At 39.6% G+C, this 21,177-nt stretch overlaps 1 protein-coding gene across 1 annotated transcript in view; it reads right to left on the bottom strand.

The window, feature by feature from the left end:
* Window positions 1-221: 221 nt before the first annotated feature.
* Window positions 222-21,177, bottom strand: part of GUCA1C (guanylate cyclase activator 1C) — a 33,041-nt gene continuing 12,085 nt past the window's right edge. Inside the window, 4 exon segments of the mRNA XM_060010131.1 lie at window positions 222-351; window positions 6,757-6,890; window positions 11,614-11,675; window positions 11,678-11,729. Coding sequence (XP_059866114.1) covers window positions 222-351; window positions 6,757-6,890; window positions 11,614-11,675; window positions 11,678-11,729 — 378 coding nt within the window.

Here is a 21,177-nt window from a genome sequence, read left to right on the forward strand (position 1 = left end):
ATCTTTATGACAGTCTCTGTGGGACTTAAGTGGGTCATTCATAAGCGGATACCAATGATAATAAAAACCTGAAATCAATAGCATGTATGTACAGAAAATCACATTTCTTCTCCACTGAAAGATTTGTATCCACTGAAGGCTGGCTAAGGCGTTCCCATAGCCACTTCATTTTCACCTTCCCTAGACAAGCCTTGTCAGATGGTTTGGAAGAAGCCTCTCTCCTATGTCTGTCTGGCTGTTTCCCAACACAGATTACTTTCAGTACATTGGAAAGGTCGAAACTCTTGGAAACAACCTCCAGAAGATGCTATTCTTTTTCCATGCCATTGATAAATTCTTCTAAAGTCAATTCTCCCAGAAAATAGTAAAAGAACAATTAGCAAGAGCCTTTGTCTAATACCACCCACTAGCATATACAATATATTCACTTGCATTTTTATTGACATTCATCTTTTTATATCCTTTCATCTCAACCAGACTCTCAATTCCTTGAATATCCTTATATAGAAAAGCATTCAGTGGTAGGGTTGTTAGGTGAAAATACAAGTGACGAATAAAATCTCTTTTCATTTTGAGTTGAGAACATCAGGTAATGTACCTGTGTTCACATATTCATTTACATCTCTATACGATATTGATTATTTGATCTTTAATCTTGAAGCTATGACCAAGTCATAGGAGCATGAAAATTGCAGACTTCTAAGATCAGAAGGAAATGACTGTTTGCAAGGCTGTTTTCAATATTCTTCTCCCTGAGGAAATAATTTCAAGGACCATCCAAAGCTGTGCAGAAGGTTAAACATTTATTCATTCCCTAGTTCTCCGTTCCTTTTCTGATTTTTTGATTTCTCATTGTATCACCTTGACTTAAGCCTTAGGTCTATGCTGACCAGCTCAGTGCTATAAAACTATCGCCTTATACCCATGGGCACCTGCTGCCTTGTTTCCCACTACCCTCATCCTACAAGACAACTTTTCAACATTTGGGGGTTGGGCATGAGGGGTTCTCAATTTAAATCATCTGGATTGTAATTATGGGCATATTCAAGTTGAAAGGTACAGATGAATTTTCTGATCTTAAGGAGATTGTACTTAATAGGGTTTGTGGCTTGGTGGGAGGTCAACCAAGGACAAGCGAAGTACACTGAGTCACTAACTAGGGAACATGCCCCTGAGGCAGAAAGTCAGCAGGAAGTGAAAGCAAGTGTTATACTGTCCCTGTACTTTTTAATGGATAAAGACAAATATCTAAACGCCACAATTAGTGGCTCAAATATAAAGCATAAATCATCACATTCTCATAAGATACTTTCCTTTTGGTTTCCATGGCAAAATACTAATATATGTTTTGTCTATTTTTTTTTTTTTTTTACAGAGAAATCTAATCTTTGTTCCTTATGTTTTCCTTATGCCAAAGAAGTCTGTGCAAAACCCCGGTAACAGCAGGTAGGACTAGAATTCCCTATGTATCCCAGGGAAAGTCAGGGGGATCATAGCTAACAGAAGAATAACCATCCTTTGCAAAGGGAAAACACACTTCTAAGTTCACAACCCAAAAGATTTTTCAAACTTCTAGGGACTCAGCATGACCCACAGAGAAGTGGGAGTGGAGACAGGGGAGCTGAAATCTGTTTTGACCACTTAGTTATAATAACACTTCTCCATTCTCACTGCTGGCAAGGAAAGAAGCTGTATTGGAAGGTGCTGGGAGATAGTTGCCTGTGTTGAAAAGCAATGCAGGTTACTGATGTGGAAAAGAGAAGAAAGAAAATGCTTTTTGGGGATTCTTTTTATTGCAATATAATTGACATATTAGTTTAAGGGGTGCAACATAATAATTTGATATGTATATATTGTAAAATGATTACCACAGTAAGTTTCGTCAATAACCATCACCTCACATAGTTACAAATATTTTTCTTGTGATGACAACTTTTAAGATTTCCTCTTTTAACAACTTAAAAGATGGAATTTTTCGCTGATGTTTCATCACGTTTTTCAAAATACCATGAACTCTGCATATTTGCTTTTTCCACGTTATCACTTACCAAAAAAGAATTTCTCTTTTCCAAATTAAGCCAACCTCTACCTATAGCAACTTATGATGCTTACTATTTCTAAATACTTATTTTGAAGTTTTCCTCGCTCCTTTCCTTCTAAGTCTTAGCATTCGTTCATTCATTCTCCGAACATTTATCAAGCCCTGACTACAACTGCCATTTCCTTCACCACACGGCCCCACCAGCACAGCCAACCAGGGTTGTGAATGTGGAAGGTGCCCAGAAATCCTAGGCTGATGCATTGCTTTCCTTCTTCTGATATTCTTACACATTGCTTCCTAATCCTCTTCAGTTTGCCTGTGGATTTATGCCCAGACAAATTAGAAGGTTGGTTGCTGGGTCTCCCTAGAAAGGATTGCCTGTGCAGATCCAGAAGCTTCCCATCAAAAGATCGACCAGCCAAGAGCTGAAGCTGCTGAGAGATGATTGAGCTGGAGATCATGGGACTCAGAAGGACCTAAAATCATGTCTGAGTTTTCATTATTTTTTTTTTCTATTTAAAAACACATATCCATCTTTGTCAGGCATAATTCAGAATTGCACCGTTTTTATATGTTGAAATATACATATGCACGTAATTTATATCCACGTTATTCAGGGCTGTTTGTTGTGTTGGTGAACACATTCGCTCCTCCTGGGGACTCTGAAGTTCAGTGTTATGGACGCTTTTCCATTACTCACTACCAAGTTCAGCAGTTTTATTGGTGATAGGACAGCTGCTCGAATATTGTCTTTAGTCTTGTTTTTGCAATCTGGTTATTTTGTTGATATTTATGGATCATGTATTTCTTCCCATTAATATCTTAAATGTTTTTATAACACTACCAAAAAATTGCCTCTTCCCTCCAAAAAGTCAAAATTTACTGTACATGCTCACATTAGCATTTCTTGCTCTAAAGAAGTCAACCTAGAAAAGAAGCCAACCTGTGTCAAGGAATTGTTTTTCAATTCTTTCAAATAAGAACTTCATGAAAATTTGTGCTGGGGCTGGGAAATTAGCAAAGGTGGGACTGGAGTGTCTCAGGAGATGAGAATGACCAGATTTTCAAGGGAGGATGCAGGATTTTAAATGACAAGTTCTGTATTCATTAGCAAGGTGGCACTAGAGGCATTTAGCAGCATTTTATAGCAGTGTTAAACGCTGCAGTTTTTTCTCTTTTATAAGGAAACTTGATTCCCTATTATCTCCTGGTAGTTCCCAGTTTCCCAGTTTGATTCCATGGTGTTCCAGTCTAAAACACTGGTCTTTCTGGTTAGTCGCTCAGTAAAAGGTCTTCCATTATGTTCTGTCCCTGTTTTCTTTTACTCCAAATATCTGCTCAATAACCTTTCATTTCCTCTCTTTTCACTTTCATGGTTTATTATTACGAGCCACTTAAGTCTCCTTTGTCCCTGGGCTATTTGGCGCTTTGTCGTCTGGACACTTTCTGCTCTTGAGGTTGTGAACAGTATCTATAAATCTTCCTAAATCATGTCAAGAACGACTCCTAAGCGGCGCATGGTAGCATGCCAATTGCTATACTTCCAAGTAAAGTCTGCAGAATTTCATGCTTGATCATGTATCCTGACTTGTCTTGAGGTCCCTTCTGTTTTCATTCTTCAATAATATTGAATGTTGAGCTTCAATTTTCTGTCCTTGTGATTCTCTTCAAGATCTCCTTCCTGGATGCTTTTGTTCATAAAATAAAAATAAAAACTAACTTGTTGAATTATAGCAATGATACATGCTTATGGTAACAAAAACAAAAACAAAAAACAACTAACCCTACAGAAAAGTGTAATAAAAAGAAAGAATCTCCCTTTAACCTCTCTCTGGCCCCCCCAGTGCTACTTTCCACTGGTAATTAACTTCTGCTAATCTATCTGTGTTTATATTTTGACATTTGCAATGCATTTTCAAATATATGTTAATTTCCAAACTTGTCTCCTAGAGGCCTTTCTTCCTACAGATAGCATTGCATATTGCTCTTGTTTCTTCTTTATTTCTTCATTTGCTTTTCATATGACATCTTATCAGACACTCATTCACTTTACAACTATTTATGGAGCACCTATTATGTGCCAGAAAGTGTGAGAGCACAGGAAATACCAAAGTACGTAAAACAGAATAGCTCTTGGCCTCATGGAGCTTACGGCTCTTCAGCGTTTTATTATCTTAGCATTAACCCTATACCTCTCTTTTGATTAATCTTCTAACTTTGATTTGCTAATGACCATGATAATTATGTCTAGAATTCTATAGCTATTGTGTATTTTTCTGTTCCAACAGATTTGATGTTGGTCATTCTTTTGCAGACAATTGGCATTCAAATTGGGATTTTCATATACGTTCCTGAAGTTGTTTTGGTTGTATCTGGGTGTGCTGGGGACCTTTGGTTTCAATACTCATTGGATCACCAGATACCAACGGTGTGCTTGCTGCTTTTTATTTTGAGAAATCAAAAAAGATGTATGTTGTCACATAGGCAACGCTATTCTGGCACACCTCATCAAACATCTCCATTTCTCCCAACACTGATGTTTCGAAAACAATGATAACAACAGAAATCTTATTTGAGGTATATATACTTAGGCTTGTACAACTGCAAATATTCTCTGTGATGCTCACTTTCCCTTTACGTGTGAGTGAAGCACTTTATTCTCCTCTGTCAAATACTGGCAAAGTCCTTTTACACTTCTGCAAATATCAGCCCTCTATGTCTTCATTACTCTCTCTTCCTTGTCCTCTGGTGCACCGAGCTGTCTGTGTTCAACAGAACAATCTTAGCATCTTTTTTCTTGATACGTGGAATGACCTCACTGTCCCTTGACGAGACAATACAACAGTCTCCAATGATTTCCATGTAAAAGCAAGTTCTATCAGTTTTAATTCCGTATATGCATTTGCCAAGAAACAGTGGTTCATTGTTACTCCAGAGTGCAACTAGTTTATTTGATATCTTCATTTTATAAAAGCCAATATTTTTTCTTCAAATATAAATTTTTATATCAGAGAAAATGATTTGTGTGATTAGATCTGTAAACTGTCCAGAAATCATAATGTATCCTCTTCCTTCTGAGATACTCTTATAGGTCAAAGATCCTCGTTCCCGAATTGCAGGTAACCTCAGTTGCCTGAGCCCAACTCCTTCTCTCTTTCAGATTCGCATCCTTTTTCAACTCAGCTCTTTCTATTTCTAGGCCCCTTCCAACTACATTCCCCATTTTATTGGTTCCTTATACTTTGTTCTTGAGGAAGCAGCACAGATAGGAAACAAAAAGTCCTGCACAATTTTCTGTTTTCTGGAACATGTTTTCCGACTCCTCGAACTGAACCACCCTCATACTTCTCTATGGGAAGTCACTTTTCCTATTCCCCCCCTCCCCCGCCCGCTGCCAGCACTAGAAGCAGGATCCATGGATATTTTCAAACATTCTTGACCTGTCCTTCTGAAATTCACTTACGATGCTAAGTCTTAAACGTTCATGATGTTCCGTCTACTTCCAGAATACTCATCCTTTGAGCAACGATTTTGACCCTGGGTTGAATGGTTTATCCTCTCTACTCCAACCCCTGCCATCCTGCAGCACCTCTGGGATTAAAAATGAAAACAAAACACGACAAAATCTCTGGCATTTCTCCTGTTTGATGATTACCATTTTCGGATGCATATTCCAAGTAAAGTTTTCACTGGCCTCACCGGGCCTTCCTCTCTCCATTTTTCTGGTTCTTTTCTAGCTTTACTTAGCCTCCTTATCAACTCTGAGTGGTCTGAATCTGTTCCTTGCAAGCTTTCACATGAACTGACTTGTTCGTTTGTTTTGTTTGTTTGTTTTTTGCGGTACGCGGGCCTCTCACTGTTGTGGCCTCTCCCGTTGTGGAGCACAGGCTCCGGATGCGCAGACTCAGCGGCCATGGCTCACGGGCCCAGCCGCTCCGCAGCATGTGGGATCCTCCCGGACCGGGGCACGAACCCGCGTCCCCTGCAACGGCAGGCGGACTCTCAACCAATGCGCCACCAGGGAAACCCCACCCCTTTTTAATCTTACTAACATCATATTTTCACAATTCCAAGCTTTCTGTTTCTCAAGGATCATCCCTAGATATGATGCCTCAATCTCAAATCAATATGCTCATCTCCCAGTTTACAGATTAAAGCCATTTGGTGTAAGCACCCTCCCTTCTCACTCCTACCTCTGAAGAAGTGCACCTTCTCTGAGATAAAGAGGAGACCAGATTTTCAGGTAAAAAACGCAGCTGAAGAAATGAGCAGAAAGAGTAGAAATGTAGAAAAGATAGAGCAGAAGTGGAGGCAAGTGTGGACAACTCTTTCCAGAAATGTACTGTCAAATGGAAGGAAAAATCTGATAGAAGATGGCATAATTGAAGTTAGGAGGGAAAACAAGTTTATTTGTAAGTTAATGAGAAGCCTCCAGTAGAAAGAAATTCCCAGAGCAAACAGCAGAGGGCCCTTCATCTCCTATTCTCTAACTTTTTTTCCTTTTATCTCCCTTTACTCTTCTTTATATATACCAAAGTCTCAATCCCTGTGCATTAAGTATAAATATGGTCAATAAATATTTATTCAATTCAATTGTATCAACTGGAGAACACTGTACCGGTCAAATTATGAAGCCCCAGTGATATTACAAGTGGGGTTTGCTTGAAAGGTTCATGCTTTTGTCTAAATGGGGCATCTCGCACACTGCCACTAACTCCTGCTCAGTAAGAAAAGTGAGACCAAGGTAAGTAGCTACTTTGCTGTCATCGTTTGTATCGATCTTATGGAATACCAAGTTGGTAAATTCTTCAAGATGCAGAGTTTGCTGGCCATTGAGGGCTTGTAGTGCCTGCAAAGAAACTAAATCAGAGAGTTCAACTCCTCTGGAAGCAAACTCATTTTGTGACATTTCTTACCCCAATGTGACAGAATTGGGGCAATTGTTTATGTCAGTTTTGCTATCCAACCTGTTTCAGTTGTTAAAAACAAATAAAAAGATTGTATATCAGTTCTGGGTAATGAGGCTTGGAAATCAAATGAACTGAGTATAGTCTAGGTTTTTCCTACAGAACAAAGGGATCCATTCAACATATTAAGTAACAAAAGATTCTAAGAGCCCATTGGAGAAAACATCGAAGGGGTAACTGTCATAAGAATTCTGGACCCAGAAAACAGTGTTCTCATTTTAGACTAATTATCTTTGATCTTAAGATGAATATAAAAGGATGCTCTGTAAGCATCTAATCCTTCCTCTCTGGCTTCTGCCACTGGCACCTTTGGTTTTTTTTGTGCCCTTCTGCAGAGTGATCAACTGGGAAGACAGATACGCATGCCTTGGAAGGACACTGAATTTCTCACACTCCACTAGCAACTTTTCATCATAAAAGCTATTCAGGGGACGCAGGGAAAATGACATTTCCAGCTTTCCTAGAGAGACGATTCAACCACCCTTCCCTCCCCACCCCCACCCTTGCCCCAGGTGATTAAATTAAATGACCCATATTTGATGTAGAAATTCCTAATAAAATGAAAGAGAGACAGAGAGAGAATGGATTAGTCATCTGGGAATTTGAACATAACTATCCTGATTGAACATGAAGGAATCTTTAGAAAAACTGCTGGCAACATATTTCAATTAGAGGCATGGTCTTAAATAGAACTCTCTCTTGCTGCTTCCCAAGCATGACTAATCCTGAATCCAAGGAACAATCATAATTAACAGTGGCAAAGCATCACTCTTGGCCTTAGCAAGCTAAGATCTCACAGTCCAATAATACAAGAGTAACGGTTAGATACAGGTTGCCTATTAGATGAAAGTTTTTAAGGTTTCTCAGTGTCTTTGCAGAGGCTCCGAAAGCCTTGAAAATTAGGCTAGGCATCCAGTATTCCCACCTCCTTAAGTGATACTAGACTGCATGCATAAGTCATAAGAAAAGATTATGAAATTTCTAGAATTTGTCCATCACCCAACTCCAGGCAATATAAGTGAGAGTGAAGGATTGACTGGAAGATTGATGAGGCCTAAGAGGATAATAATTTGAAGGGAGACGTCAGGATGCCTCATACTTTCCCTCTTCTTCTAGGAGAAGCATGGGGGTGGGGCAAGGAGGCATGGTTTGTTTCCTTCTTTCCTTCCTCATTTAGTACATCTACTCTTTCTCCTGCATCTTACTAAGCCCTTCTCTGACCCCTCTGAGTGTGAACAGCAGGAGAGAGGAGAGAAAAGGGGACCAGGAGAGCCCTGACTTGGCAAGTACTGTCATGATCATATAGTTTCAGAGCTCTCCGGATAGCAGATGTTTAAAGACCACTATTTCTCTGAGGCCTCCTACCCCCTTTTCACTACTGAGACTCTCCTGCAACTCCCTAGACACGAATCACGCACTTTTTTTAAAGTGTGTGGAATTCATGCATGTTGTTGTACACAGCAATAGTTTGTTTATCCTCATTGTTTTATAGTATATCATTGGGAAAATATACCACAATTTAAAGCCATTCTACTGTTGATGTACATGAGCTATTTCCACTTTTTGGTTATTACAAAAATTGTTATGAACACTCCTGGTCAGGTCTTTTGATGATCATGTACACAAATTTTTGTTGAGCATATATGCAAGAATGGTATTTCTATTTCTACCTATTCCAGCTGATATCTTGAGGCTCCCTCTACAGGCTCCAAGTCTGGGTTTCTCAACATCTGCACCACTGACATTTTGGACTCGACAATTCTTTCTCGCTCTGCATTGTCCTGTGCATGGTAGAATGTTTAGCAGCATCCCTGGTCCCTAAACAATAGACAGTAGTAGAACCACACCCTCCCCATCTCTCCAGTTGACAACCAAAATGTCTCCACACTCTGCCAAGTGTCCCCTGGGGGAATAGGAGTGGAAAATCGCTCCTGGTTGAGAACCACTCTCCAGATCTACCTCCAGCTTTCTTCTTCTGAGGATTCCTCACTTCTCCAAGTGGCTCAGCTGGACAAGATCCAAGACAGCTCTCTGCCAGCTTCTTCTCTCAGTGGCCCATAGCTGATCCATGGAGAAACCCAAGCATCCTTTGTCCCAGCAGCAGATTCCAGGAATGCATCCTGCTACTCTGCTGCCACGGTCTGCTCTTCAGATCTCTCACGTGTGACTCAAACACTGCAACATCATGTTCCCCAAACTGCAGGGCACGCCACACCTCACTGGTCTCCTTAAACCCTCATGCTACTGACGTGGGGGCTTTCACACAAGAAATCCTCTCCAGTAGTCCTTCTCCAAAACCCTCATCTTGACCGTTTCATACCCTTAAAGTGAGATTAAGATGTAACTACTTCCATTGTAAATCCTGCCTATAATCTAGTACTTCCTTCGAATCTCTTGATACCTGGGCTGAATTCCATTTTAACATCCTGTTATCATATGTTGAGAGAACTTATGTTATACAGTATGTATTATTCTTTACCCTGTTTTTCTTTCATTTGCCATTATATAGAGAGTATGTTTGTAGACCACTGATTTTTTTTATAAGTACATATTCCATTGCATTAATTTTAAAATTACCCTCCTTTAGGTTGTTTTTTATTTTTACTATCTTAAATGATTTTGTGATGTAAAATCATAGAACGTTTATCTTTGGCAACATTAATTATTGTTTTTCCTGACCACAAGTAAGTAACGTTGACCCTAAAAATGAAGATAAATTTTAGCCTGTTAATGCAGACCACCCAGTTTCCAGGAATGTTATATCCATTTATGCTCCCTCCACAGTGTGTAAGGGCGCTCTTCTCACAGTGCCCTTGACAGAATTACATCTTATTGTTTTTAATCTTTATTGATTTAATCAAAGACATATAGTATCCAATTATTAAATTAATTTCTGCTCTGTGCTTTTATTGTTTCCCTACTTTTATTTTGTTCTCTTTCTAAACATTTTAAGGAAAAACTCAACTAGCTACTCAACTAGCTACTCAACTAGCTACTCAACTAGCTACTTAATATTTCTCTTTCCTTGACTCACTAAGCTACACATTTTAACTAATGAAAACCTATGTAAATTTTCCTATAAGATTTAGAAAATAATCACTTTTATCCTTTTGTTCTTTCTAGTTCTTTTGAGAATCTGATGACCCTCTCCCTCCCCTGAAGAAAATGGATCATGTGCAGGCAAAATTTTGCCCTTGATTCCAAGGGGGTGGCCAAGGATTCCTACAGGCCATAGATCCATAGATCCCAGAATACGAACCCCTGATCTGAGTACTGCTTTGGAGGCACCCCTAATACTTATATGCTGTATTACTTATTTAATGTTTTTAAAATAAGTATATTTAAGGGGATATTTGAAAATTTACATGGGGTTGGGAATTCTCTATAGAATATTTTAGATTCCCAATTTTGTGTTGCAACATATAGTATGTATGCAGAATTTCTGAATTTTAATGCTTACAAAGTTCAACTACAAAAATATATCTTAGTACTCTTTCTGATGAGATTAAAGTGGAAGCAATATTAGTATTATCATACTCTTGAATTCTTTTCATATATTGGTTAACTATACATTTGTTAAAATAGTTTTAAATTTTTAACAGCTTTGTCCATTTGTTAAAATATTCAGTCATAATTGTAGCTCTACCCATTGATGTTTCCTCGCATTTTTGCTAAGATTTATACGATGTATCATGTTTGGGACTCAGCTCCATCTATAAATGAGAGCATTTGGACCAGATCATTTCTAAGATATCTGATTCTTGTTCTGATTCTGTGTTACAAATTCAGTGTATTACATTCATAATGTTTATTTTACTTCATATCTTTATTCAGGCACAGTGTCCCACTTAATACTCTTTTACTCTGGGATCCGTTTTATCTCATACCATGGTAATCACTATCCTCATTCCACTGGCAGAGGGTGGGGGGGTAAGATTTATAAAGGGACTCCTTGAACTTCAGAGGTGGACAGGACCTCTGAGACCCCTGAGCTATCTATTAGAAAATACTTTAGTCAAGCTCCCAGAAAGATTAGTTCCTCAGGTACCTTTATTCTTTGTCCATGTCTTTTTGCTATATAAACCATCTTGTATTTTAGCTGCTCCCACAGACTTTCTGCACCGAGGCAGAGAAAACATGATAAGTTGTTTTAGGACATCATGTTTACTTTATTATTATTATTATTTTTTTTTTTGCGGTACGCGGGCTCCGGACGCACAGGCTCAGCGGCCATGGCTCACGAGCCCAGCTGCTTCGTGGCATGTGGGATCCTCCCGGACTGGGGCACGAACCCGCGTCTCCTGCAGCCGCAGGCGGACTCTCAACCACTGCGCCACCAGGGAAACCCATGATCATGTTTATATTTCATCTCAATACCTTGCTAAGTTTGTAAGCTTCAGAGTGGACTGCACCCAGAAGAAAATGCTGATACACAATTGCACATTCAGTAACCAACAGGATGGTGAAACTGACATTGCTTCAGCCATTCCAAACGTATATCCCGAGAACAGCCGACCACATAGGGCACTGTCACTGACTCCACAGGGAAGAAAATTGAATTAACTATATAATGACCTGAAAAGGATACTTTACTACTTCACTTACCACGAAGATGTTCAGTAGTTCCCGTTTGTCAATAGAACCATTTCCATCTGCATCATGGAGAAGTTTTGCTTCATTTTTCCTTGTACTACTAGATTTACAGCAGCAATACATCCATCCTATGGAAAGCAAGGTGGAAAGGGAAATAAATATTTAAGACCAATTATTTTTTATTTGCAAAGTCATCATTCATGAGCAGGACCATCAGTACAATTTAATACAACCCACAAGATTTTGGCATAAAATTTTCCCTGGCACTTAATTTTTTTAAATGGGTATAAAGTGTACAAAAACAAGTAACTTTAAATAGGTGAGTACATTTTTAGAGAAAATGTCTACTTCTTATGACAAAAAAAAAAAAAAGGTTCTCAAATGCCATGATGGAAGGCTGAGTCCTCACCACTGAGCACCCTACAGCAGTTGTCTTCTTCTGAATATCTTCAGGTTTTGTCGTCCACTCAGCGAGAAGACCAGGAACGAATTTTTAATTGAAGGGAAACATAGCTAAATTCTGTACTGTTTTAGAGAAACTGGTGGAAGTTTTTGGACTGCTAATCTCCAGGATTCCTTTTAATTGCATCATTTTCAGTATGAATCAAAATTTATTAGCCTTTTTTTAAAAAAAAATTTTGGCCTCACAGGGGAGATCGAACCTGTGCCCCCTACATTGGAAGGCGAAGTCTTAACCACTGGACCCCCGGGGAAGTCCCCTTATTAGCCTCTTTTTTTCTGTTTTTTTCTTTTTTTCTTGAGGAGGGACCAGGATCCTGTTTTAATTGCTGCACTATAGTTTCTTGATTGTTCCTCCTTTGTTACTGTATTCCCTCTTTCCTTGATTAGTAGCTGTTTGAATCGGCCCTTTGGAACTCAGGGCAGGTCTAGGAGGCTGAAACCTTTACCCTGGAAATAAGAAATGGGGGACCTGGAAAGGCTTTTGTGCCCAGGAGGGCCCCACAGGGTCTTGCTCGGTTTCAGTAAGAAGTTGAATTCAGCCTTACCTCTCAAATTCTCCAAAAGCATATCAACATGACATTATGACTCCAATAGATTCAAAATTCAGAAACACTTTTGTATTAGACATGGTTTTCAGAGATTGTAACAGCAAGAGGTTTGTGAAGCAGAAAGAGCCTTGAACTTGAAGCCATGGCAGATTTGGTTTAATCTTGGACCTAATGTGCAGTATAGGAAGAAATTTCCCCTGGTCCTGGTGGAAAGAAGAAAAAGAGGAAGAAAGAAAGAGAGAGAGAGAGAGAGAGAGAGAAAGAGAAAGAAAGGAAGGAAGAAGGGGGGGGAGGGAGGAAAGGAGGGAGGGAGGGAGGGGAGGGAGCAGTATCCCTCAGATAATCACTTTTACATGTTAGCTCATTTCATATTCAATCAAAGTACCTGAAAGGAAATAATGCAGACATATGCCAGTGAAGCCAAAATCTTGGCATCTGTGCACCAGTGCCAAATCAAATCTCAGAGGCAGAGTTTTGGGTGAAGTGGAAAAGAATAACTTTATTGCTTTGCCAGGCAGAGGGGGACACAGTAGGCTTGTGCTTCAAAAACTGTGTGTCCCCTAGCCTCTTTTTTAATAATGATTTTTGTTATATTCAATCTTAGAAAAGATTGTTTAAGGGGTGCAAGCTCAGGTAGTTCCCCTCGTTCTGTTTTAAATCTGTAAAACATTCTCAGTTGAAAACAGAAACAGCCCGTGCCATTCTTAAGAATCATATACTTCAAACCTTGCTCAGCCAAAGGCTCAGCTGTTTTGAGAAAGGTGGCCAGCTCTAGGCAGGTGTCTGATTCACTCTCCACTGTTTCTCCATGTGCTTTCAGCTGCTGATGGTAGCATCTTCAGCCCAGGAAAACATGCTATCTGCTGCATTCTCTTTGGAATATTTGGGATATCAAGTCCTATTTACAAAACAGAATGTGATATAACGTACCCCTTTCCCTTGGAGATAAAGGGCTTTAGGCTTATTGGTCTGTAAAGTGATATGTGTTTGATTTGAGTCTTAAGCTTTTAAGTCTAGTTCCCCCAAGTCTCTAAGAAAAGTAACTGAGAAACCACCAGCAGTTCTGGATGTGAAGCAAGCCTGTTTGGCTGGTTAATGCTTTTTTTTTTTTTTTTTTTTAAGACAACAACAACATCTCAGATATTGGAAGCCAGTGTGTTAATCACTATAGCATTGTCTTCAAAATGTATTACACTTTAAAATTTTCTACACTGTGGAAAGAAAGAAAAAAAAGAAAATATTTAAAAATCATTTCACTACCTTTGGGTATTAGATTTTTACAACAGGCATCTTTAGCCCATCAATAATTAATATGTCTTTTAAGAGATAAGACATCTGCTAACAGACAGGAGTCCGGTAGAATGGTTTCCTAAAGGAAGTTGGCTCAAGTATCCAAAACGTTAAGTGGTTTTACCTTTTCTCCATCTGCCTTTCTTATTGCTTGCTACCGCTTCACTTATTAATCCCTAGCAGAGCTATGGCTGAGACAAGGGAAATACATTATTATAAAGTTGAAATTTATTTAAGATGAGTATCATCTTCAAGTTATCATCTCCAGATTTGGTGGGACATGATCATTACAGGATGGACAGGTATGGAGGATATAAGCTAGGTGGAACAGTATCTAATCATGGGTACATCTGCTCCTAGGTCTTCTTACTCCTGTGTCTCCAGGGCTGACCAATCAATACAGCCATTTCCTGGGTAGTTACTGTGCATGTTTATCAAAAGGTCACAGAAGCATCTTCCCTGTGAGGACTGAGCTGGCAAGTTGATATTCCAGCGTTTCCACAAAATCATATATTTCATGATGATTCATTTCACATTGAGTCCCGCTTCAGGGATCACAATTTTCTGTGTCACCTGCATGATGAATGGCGACAGGCTAGATTGAGCAATGTTGTCTTTAGAACTTTTGGTATTTTATGATGAGGCACCATGGGTGGGTGGTCCTAACACCTTCCAATCAAGGCTCTGAAAGCTCTAGGCAAACCCTACCAGGAGACAAGCATAAATATTTTCATTGTGTGGTTTACAAATGGGCAACCTGGGTAATCTACAGCCAAAGTTGATTATGGGTGAGGAAACATTTCTACTTAGACAGATGCAGCCTCATTCAAAGGCCCCTGTAAGCAAAACATTTCGTGTTTTCATTGCAGCATTCTGTTATGTAGTCAGGCAAATTAATCCTTACAATCTGCAGCCTACTACTCTTTTTTCCAATTATCGTCCTATTAAGATTTTGTAGAAATTTGCATTGGTGAGACAACCCCGGTGAATGTAATTTAATAGCTTGTGTTCGTGTTGGAGAGGGTTTTAGATAAATGCTTGTTCTGTAAAACAGAAAAAAACAATTCTTGTCTTCAGTTGATCTATAGATTACAAAGAAGGGTGAGGGGAGATAAAGAGCCCCAGAGAAGCCGAGATGTCTCTGCAAAAATGACTAGGAAGCATGCAATAGAAAACGTCTAGAGACTTTCCTTTGGGCCAATCCAAAGGAACACTGCTAAGATTATATTTCTGTGGTTGAGCTACAGGAGCCCCCATGGCACACAGAACTCTGGAGAAGACTGACACTGGCCTTGAGCCAGAATGGGGTTCATAAACACTCTGTGTCAGAATCATGTGGGGACAATGAAATATGCAGATTCCTAGACTCTGACCCCAACAAAGCATCAAAACTACTTGGGATGGGGTCCAAGATGTAAAATGATCCTCAGGTGACTCTTATGTATCCTAAGATCTGCGAACCACGGACCTACGCTGTTTTTCTTATCCGTGTCTCTTCGTAGGCAATGTTAACATCTAACCATCACTCCAAGTGGCTCTTATCATTGTGGCTTAGTCTCACATGAATTTAACCTTATTAAGACTAATTAGAAAAATTATGACCCACATGGTTCCAGAATAATGATTAATAATAATTAATTAATATTAATAATAATTATTAATATATTAATAATATAATAATAATATAAATATATAAATAATATATAATAAATATAAATAATATATAATAAATATAAATATATAAATAATATATAAATTTATTACTTATAAATAATATAAATAATATATAATAAATATAAATATATAAATAATATATAATAATATTAATAATTATTATTAATAATATATATTAATTATTATTATTAATGATTAATAATAATTATTATTCCAGAATAATGACATAGTCATGAATACAGTCCAGCCATCAAAAATTAATTTCAAAATAACAGCAAGTCTTTCATTTCTGGAAAGAACACAACTTGCAAGACATTTATGGGTTTCTTCACAACACCGCCTTCCTCTCCCATCTGTTCCTCCACGTACACCCTGCTGCTCAGTCTTCAGCGATCTCCACGGCCCTATTCCTTCACTGCCAGCCCTACCATGAGAACATTTCATTCTTTTCTTCCACCAACTTCTCTCCTAATTCTGCATCACAAAATCCTAAAAAATGAGTTTGGCAAGGGCAGGATCCTCCTTTGAGGTTGAAGGAGAGGGGAAAATTGGGTGCAGACAAAGCCATTCTGGTGAGCCTCAGGAAAGGAGAGTTTGGGAGCCTATGTACAAAAATAATTTTACTCCCAACATGTTTATAGATTTATATATCTTGTTCTTAGGATGGAGCAGATTACAGGAAAGAGTTAAACAGGGGTCAAAATATGGAAACGTGACAGTTCCTCAGGTTCCTGAAGGAGTTTGGCTCCATTAATATGTTATCATTTTGTAGAGGGGGGTTCAAATGAGAGAAAGAGAAAAAAATGCATGGAAACTTCAAATTTAAGCTTTCTCATGGTCTCTAAAATGTACAGAAAATATAAGGTATACTTTATATCTATAAAGATTAAAGATTTAAAAACTAAGTTTTTGCTACCAATAAAGAGATGAAATTTTATAAGTCTAATAAAAAATCAGGAAATCAGTCATATGTTTTTGTCCAACGGGAAAGCCACAGGTGAATGTGTGATCTCCAGGTGATGTTCATGCCCCGCCATAAATCACAGTTGTTTTAAGAGTATAATCAATTTGAAATGAAGGTAGAAAGTTAAATTATAAAGCTGATATGCATATGAAGACAACTGTTTTATTATTTATTACTAAGTATAAGAATGACAATTAATATATTTTAAGAAAAGGTCGGGAGTAGCCCACGTCCCAGTGACTGTGCTGGTCACTCTCCATGCATCTCTCTCATTCTAACAGCAGCCTTATAGGTAGCCTTATTCTTATCTTACAGAAGAGAAAACTGATTTTCAGAGACGTTAAATAAACTAGTTAAAGTAGCAAAACTGGGGTGTGGGTAGATCCAGGATTTAAGATCCAGTCAGCCTTACTCTAAGACTTTTCTTCATATCATCCAATATTGCCCTCAAAATTCATAACAATTGAATTCTCTTTCTGGAAGAGGGGTTTGTAGACTTGAATAGATGGGACATGTTCAGTGCAGTGGGTTGTTGTGGATTCCTACGTGTGAACTACTTGGTAGTGCAATCATATAAGGTGAGCTAACTCAAGAGCGTCTGAAGATGCTGCACCTTGGAGCCTGTTTCCTTCATACCTGGTGTTGCCCAAGGTAAAGCTGGCCACGTGCTCTAAGCCACTCAGCCTGGGGGAGACTTGTGAGCCTCCACTGCCAGGCCTTCCCTCATCCTGCCACCGTAAGCATCTGGCTCAGCAGGACAGAAGGTGTTCATCCTTCCTCTTGCCCTCTCCTGCTCCCATGTTTGATGAACACTTCTGTCCATTCTGGAATCCTTAGCCCCTCTCTCCTGGCCCATGGTTTAGCCCCCAGCACCCCATAGAGAACAGCCTCTCTCTGCTTACAGTTTCCCCTAGGAAATATCCCCAGCTGCTCCTCCAGGATAGCTGATTGGCTGAACCAGCACACAAACTGGTTCTGTTTCAGCCGATCCTGTTCTTAGTCTTCACCCACGCTCTTGGCTGGGAATCTAGAGCCTTCCTTTACTGTGCAGCTGGTCCTTGCTTTGGTTCAGCATTTCCCCCCTCTTCAGGGCTTCACACCTGCATTACATTCTGCATTACAGCCCTCACTCCTCCATTCTCCCCACCCTATAAAACCTTTGGGTAAAATCTCACTGTAGATATCATCTGATAGGCTCAATATGGTCCCGCCACCATTGTTTGCCTGAGTGACCTTGAGATACGTACGTTGAAAGCTATCTCAGTATATTTGAGACATTCTCTTTAGGGTTTTGTCTCAATGATAGAACCATGAATTTATGAACTGGGTAATATCATTAGGGAAACTTGGCTTCATTTCATTGATTCAAATCATAGAATTTTAGTGGAAACAGTCCTTCATTTTGCAGATGAAAAATGGACTGGACTAGTAATAACAATTATAATAATAATCATGACGGCAGTGACAACTGTTGGTGTTGATGTAATCTTTGCTATACATATAGGGCCAGGCATTGTGCTTTACATATAGGAGCTCATTTAACCCTAACAAGGCCCTAACAGTATTAACCATGAAGCGCAGCATCTGGGTTCTAGTAACATTAAGATCGTGGAAATAGAAATGAGTGTTATTACAACAACTAGCCATAAAACCCCATTTGTTCTAGTGCACCCTCAGGAAATAATCCAAATCCAACAAAAATCCAAACTTTAGCCCAGATTAAAACTATTCCCTTCAACAGCATTAACTTTCTGCTACTTTTCACAGAATCACTATCTGTGAAAAATTCATGAATCGTCACAGCCTCTAACCTAGAGACATTCTGATGTTTTCATTCTTTTACATGTGACACTTCAGTGACATTTTGCCAGTTGTGGCAGGTCAGTAGCAACATATGAACTGAAATTTCTGCCTGAAAATGGTTACTCAGATGGTCAGAAGGAAACCCAGAGAGCGAGTATAAGCACATTATATTGTTGATCAACAATTGTCAGTGATACTTATGTTGCATTTTAGGAACTGAAAAGAAAGTAGGCAATAAGGGCCATCTCTGTCACATCAAATACACGTGAATACTTTTTAAATACTTTTGTGAATTTTTAAAACCTGTTAAGGGAAACATGACGTTTGGCATTTATGACCTAGCTCATTTTCACCTACTGACACTTCTACTAACAGCAAACATAGTCTCTTTCAGCCATGGAATTGCTGGAATGTCCTAAGGAGAACCTTGTCTCTGTGATATGAGAAATATGATGCTGGCCTGGTAAATTGGTTCTATAATGTGATTGTTATGCAGATCAGACATGGTCGTTCTTGTCTTGGCCGTGACTGTACAAAATTTGAGGATTCTAGGACAAAGCCTTGTCAAATAAGATCCTGACTGTTAATAGGTCTCCTGGGTATCAGGGAGCCTTGACCATCTGACCCCAGAATGCAGCCAGCAACGTACCCGGCCCACGGTGAATTAGAAGCCAGTCTCGCATACGTTTGGGAGAAGGCAAGATAATCGTCTGAGTTTGATCACTTGTGCACAAGCTAACTTCAGAAGACCTGCCCCCGACTATAGCAACCGCAGCCTTCCGCAAGGAACTTCTTCAACTAGCCAATGTGGGTTTCTTCTTACGAGCACCTGTCTCCTTCAACTGATACTGCAACAGATAAAATAAAATCCAGCCTCACCCTAACTCAGTCAGCCTGCCTCCTAAGACTGTATTATTTCCCATGGAGAAGGCTGGACCTTAGTTCTTTAGTAACTAGGAGAAGTGGGGATGTGGACGCCAGCAGGCTAGAAGGTGGAAAGTGTGTACCTATATAATTCCTGGCTTCAGCACTTTTTTTTCTTACTATGGCTGTATCTAAAAGAACAGTCAGAGGAACTGTTTCTGAATTAATAGTTTGGGACCCAGAATTCCCTTTTTATATGTATCCATGGTACACAGCTCTTTGTACCAATGGGCCTAGAACCCAGTTTTCTGCCACTCTGCGGTCTTTCTGGTATAACAGCAGCGCTGGCTGCACATTTGAACCCCCTGACAGAGTAAAACAAAACATCATTTTGATTCAGTTGGACTGAGGTGGAGACCCAGCCCCTGGTATTTGTAATACCCCCAGGTGCTTCTGTTACCGAACCAAACTTGGGTCCGCTCAGCTGCGTGCAGTAAGTCCAATTTACCGATACCGGGTTGTGCTGAAGGAAAGTGCAGGGTTTGATTGCAAGGCCAAGCAAGGCGTATTAGCGGCTAATGCTCAAAAGACCTGAACTCCCCAGTGGATTTTAGGAAAAGGTTTTTAAAGACAGGGTGAGGGAGAAGGCTGCTGAGTGCTTGATCAGCTTGTGGACATACTTCTAGTTAGCTGGTGGTGAGGTAATCCGAAGTCAACATCAACCTTCCAGTTCCAACCAGTTTGGGGATCTATGTGCTTGTGGTCAGCAGGCAGTTTAACTTCTTCCACCTGGTGGGCATTTCAGTATCTGCCCAAGAGCTCAAGGGTGTGGTTCAGGAGGAACTAAAGGTCCTTGACTTGAATGGCTAAGCTATTATTTTTGTCTTGCTTGACTGTTTTCCTTTGTTTCTGCGTTTTTCTCACTTTTCTGATTAAATTTGCTCTTTGGAATCTGGGGAAGGCCTTAGAGGCTCAAGTTTTCTGTAAGCAAGAGGCAGGCAGAGGACATGGGGTGGTCTCTCCCAGGAAGGTCCCATAGGGTTCTACTCAGTTGCACCTCTAGTATGCAACCAGAATTGAGAACCACCATTCCAACAGATTTTTGTTAACATATGAGTTACAACAGCTTAAGTTTAAATGTACTGTACATCAGCAAGTACGGTTGGTATCTTTAACAGGTAAAAGCCTGAGAGACTCAGCCAAAATGTTAATAATCGGTGGTATATGGGAAAAGGCTCTGTAAATTCTAAAGTGCTAAACAAATGAGGTCTTTTTATTAATCACCAACAAATGTTTCCTAAGAATGTCTGTGCTGGGAGTTCTGAAGTTAGTAGCCTTGGTTTTCACCCTTATTAAGAGATTTTGGCCTAGTTGTTTACAATCGAATAGATGGTCATTTGTTTCCAGTAAGTGTGTCCTATGAATAGCAGCAGTAATTGCAGTCACCTTGTAGGCCAGACAACCAGATACAGTATCACAGGCTGCAGGGCAGCCAGGGGGTTAATGACCAGCAACAATTATGACACAAGTTAAAAAGCCAGGTGGCCTACTGCAATTTTTAAGGGCTCTCACACAAAGAGAAGCTAAGAAACCAGGTAACCAAAGGTCACTTCTGAACGTCAAGTAGAGCTGGGGCTCCCTTTCAGGTGTCCTGGGTTAGATTAAGAAGACAGTCAAAACGCTTAAGATGATTCCCATGTAATAAATTTTGTTCTGTGACTGGCAACCATTACATAGGGCCAGTGTTGCCCCAACCAGCAAGGTGAATGTCTGATGCACTCAGGTCAATAAAAGACAAGAAATTGCAGGAAAGCAACCCCTGCACGTGTAGGCATGTCTCGTCGTTTGGAAGTATAACTGGAGCTGATAACAAGGAGAGTTAATCTCTGTTGGGGCCTGAGGTCAGTGTTACCTGCATTTTACAGATAAACATACCCTCCCTTTGTGGGCTGTTTATTACACATATTTTCA

This window comes from Delphinus delphis, chromosome 4 (assembly GCF_949987515.2).
Source record: "Delphinus delphis chromosome 4, mDelDel1.2, whole genome shotgun sequence".
In the NCBI taxonomy this organism is placed as follows: domain Eukaryota; kingdom Metazoa; phylum Chordata; class Mammalia; order Artiodactyla; family Delphinidae; genus Delphinus; species Delphinus delphis.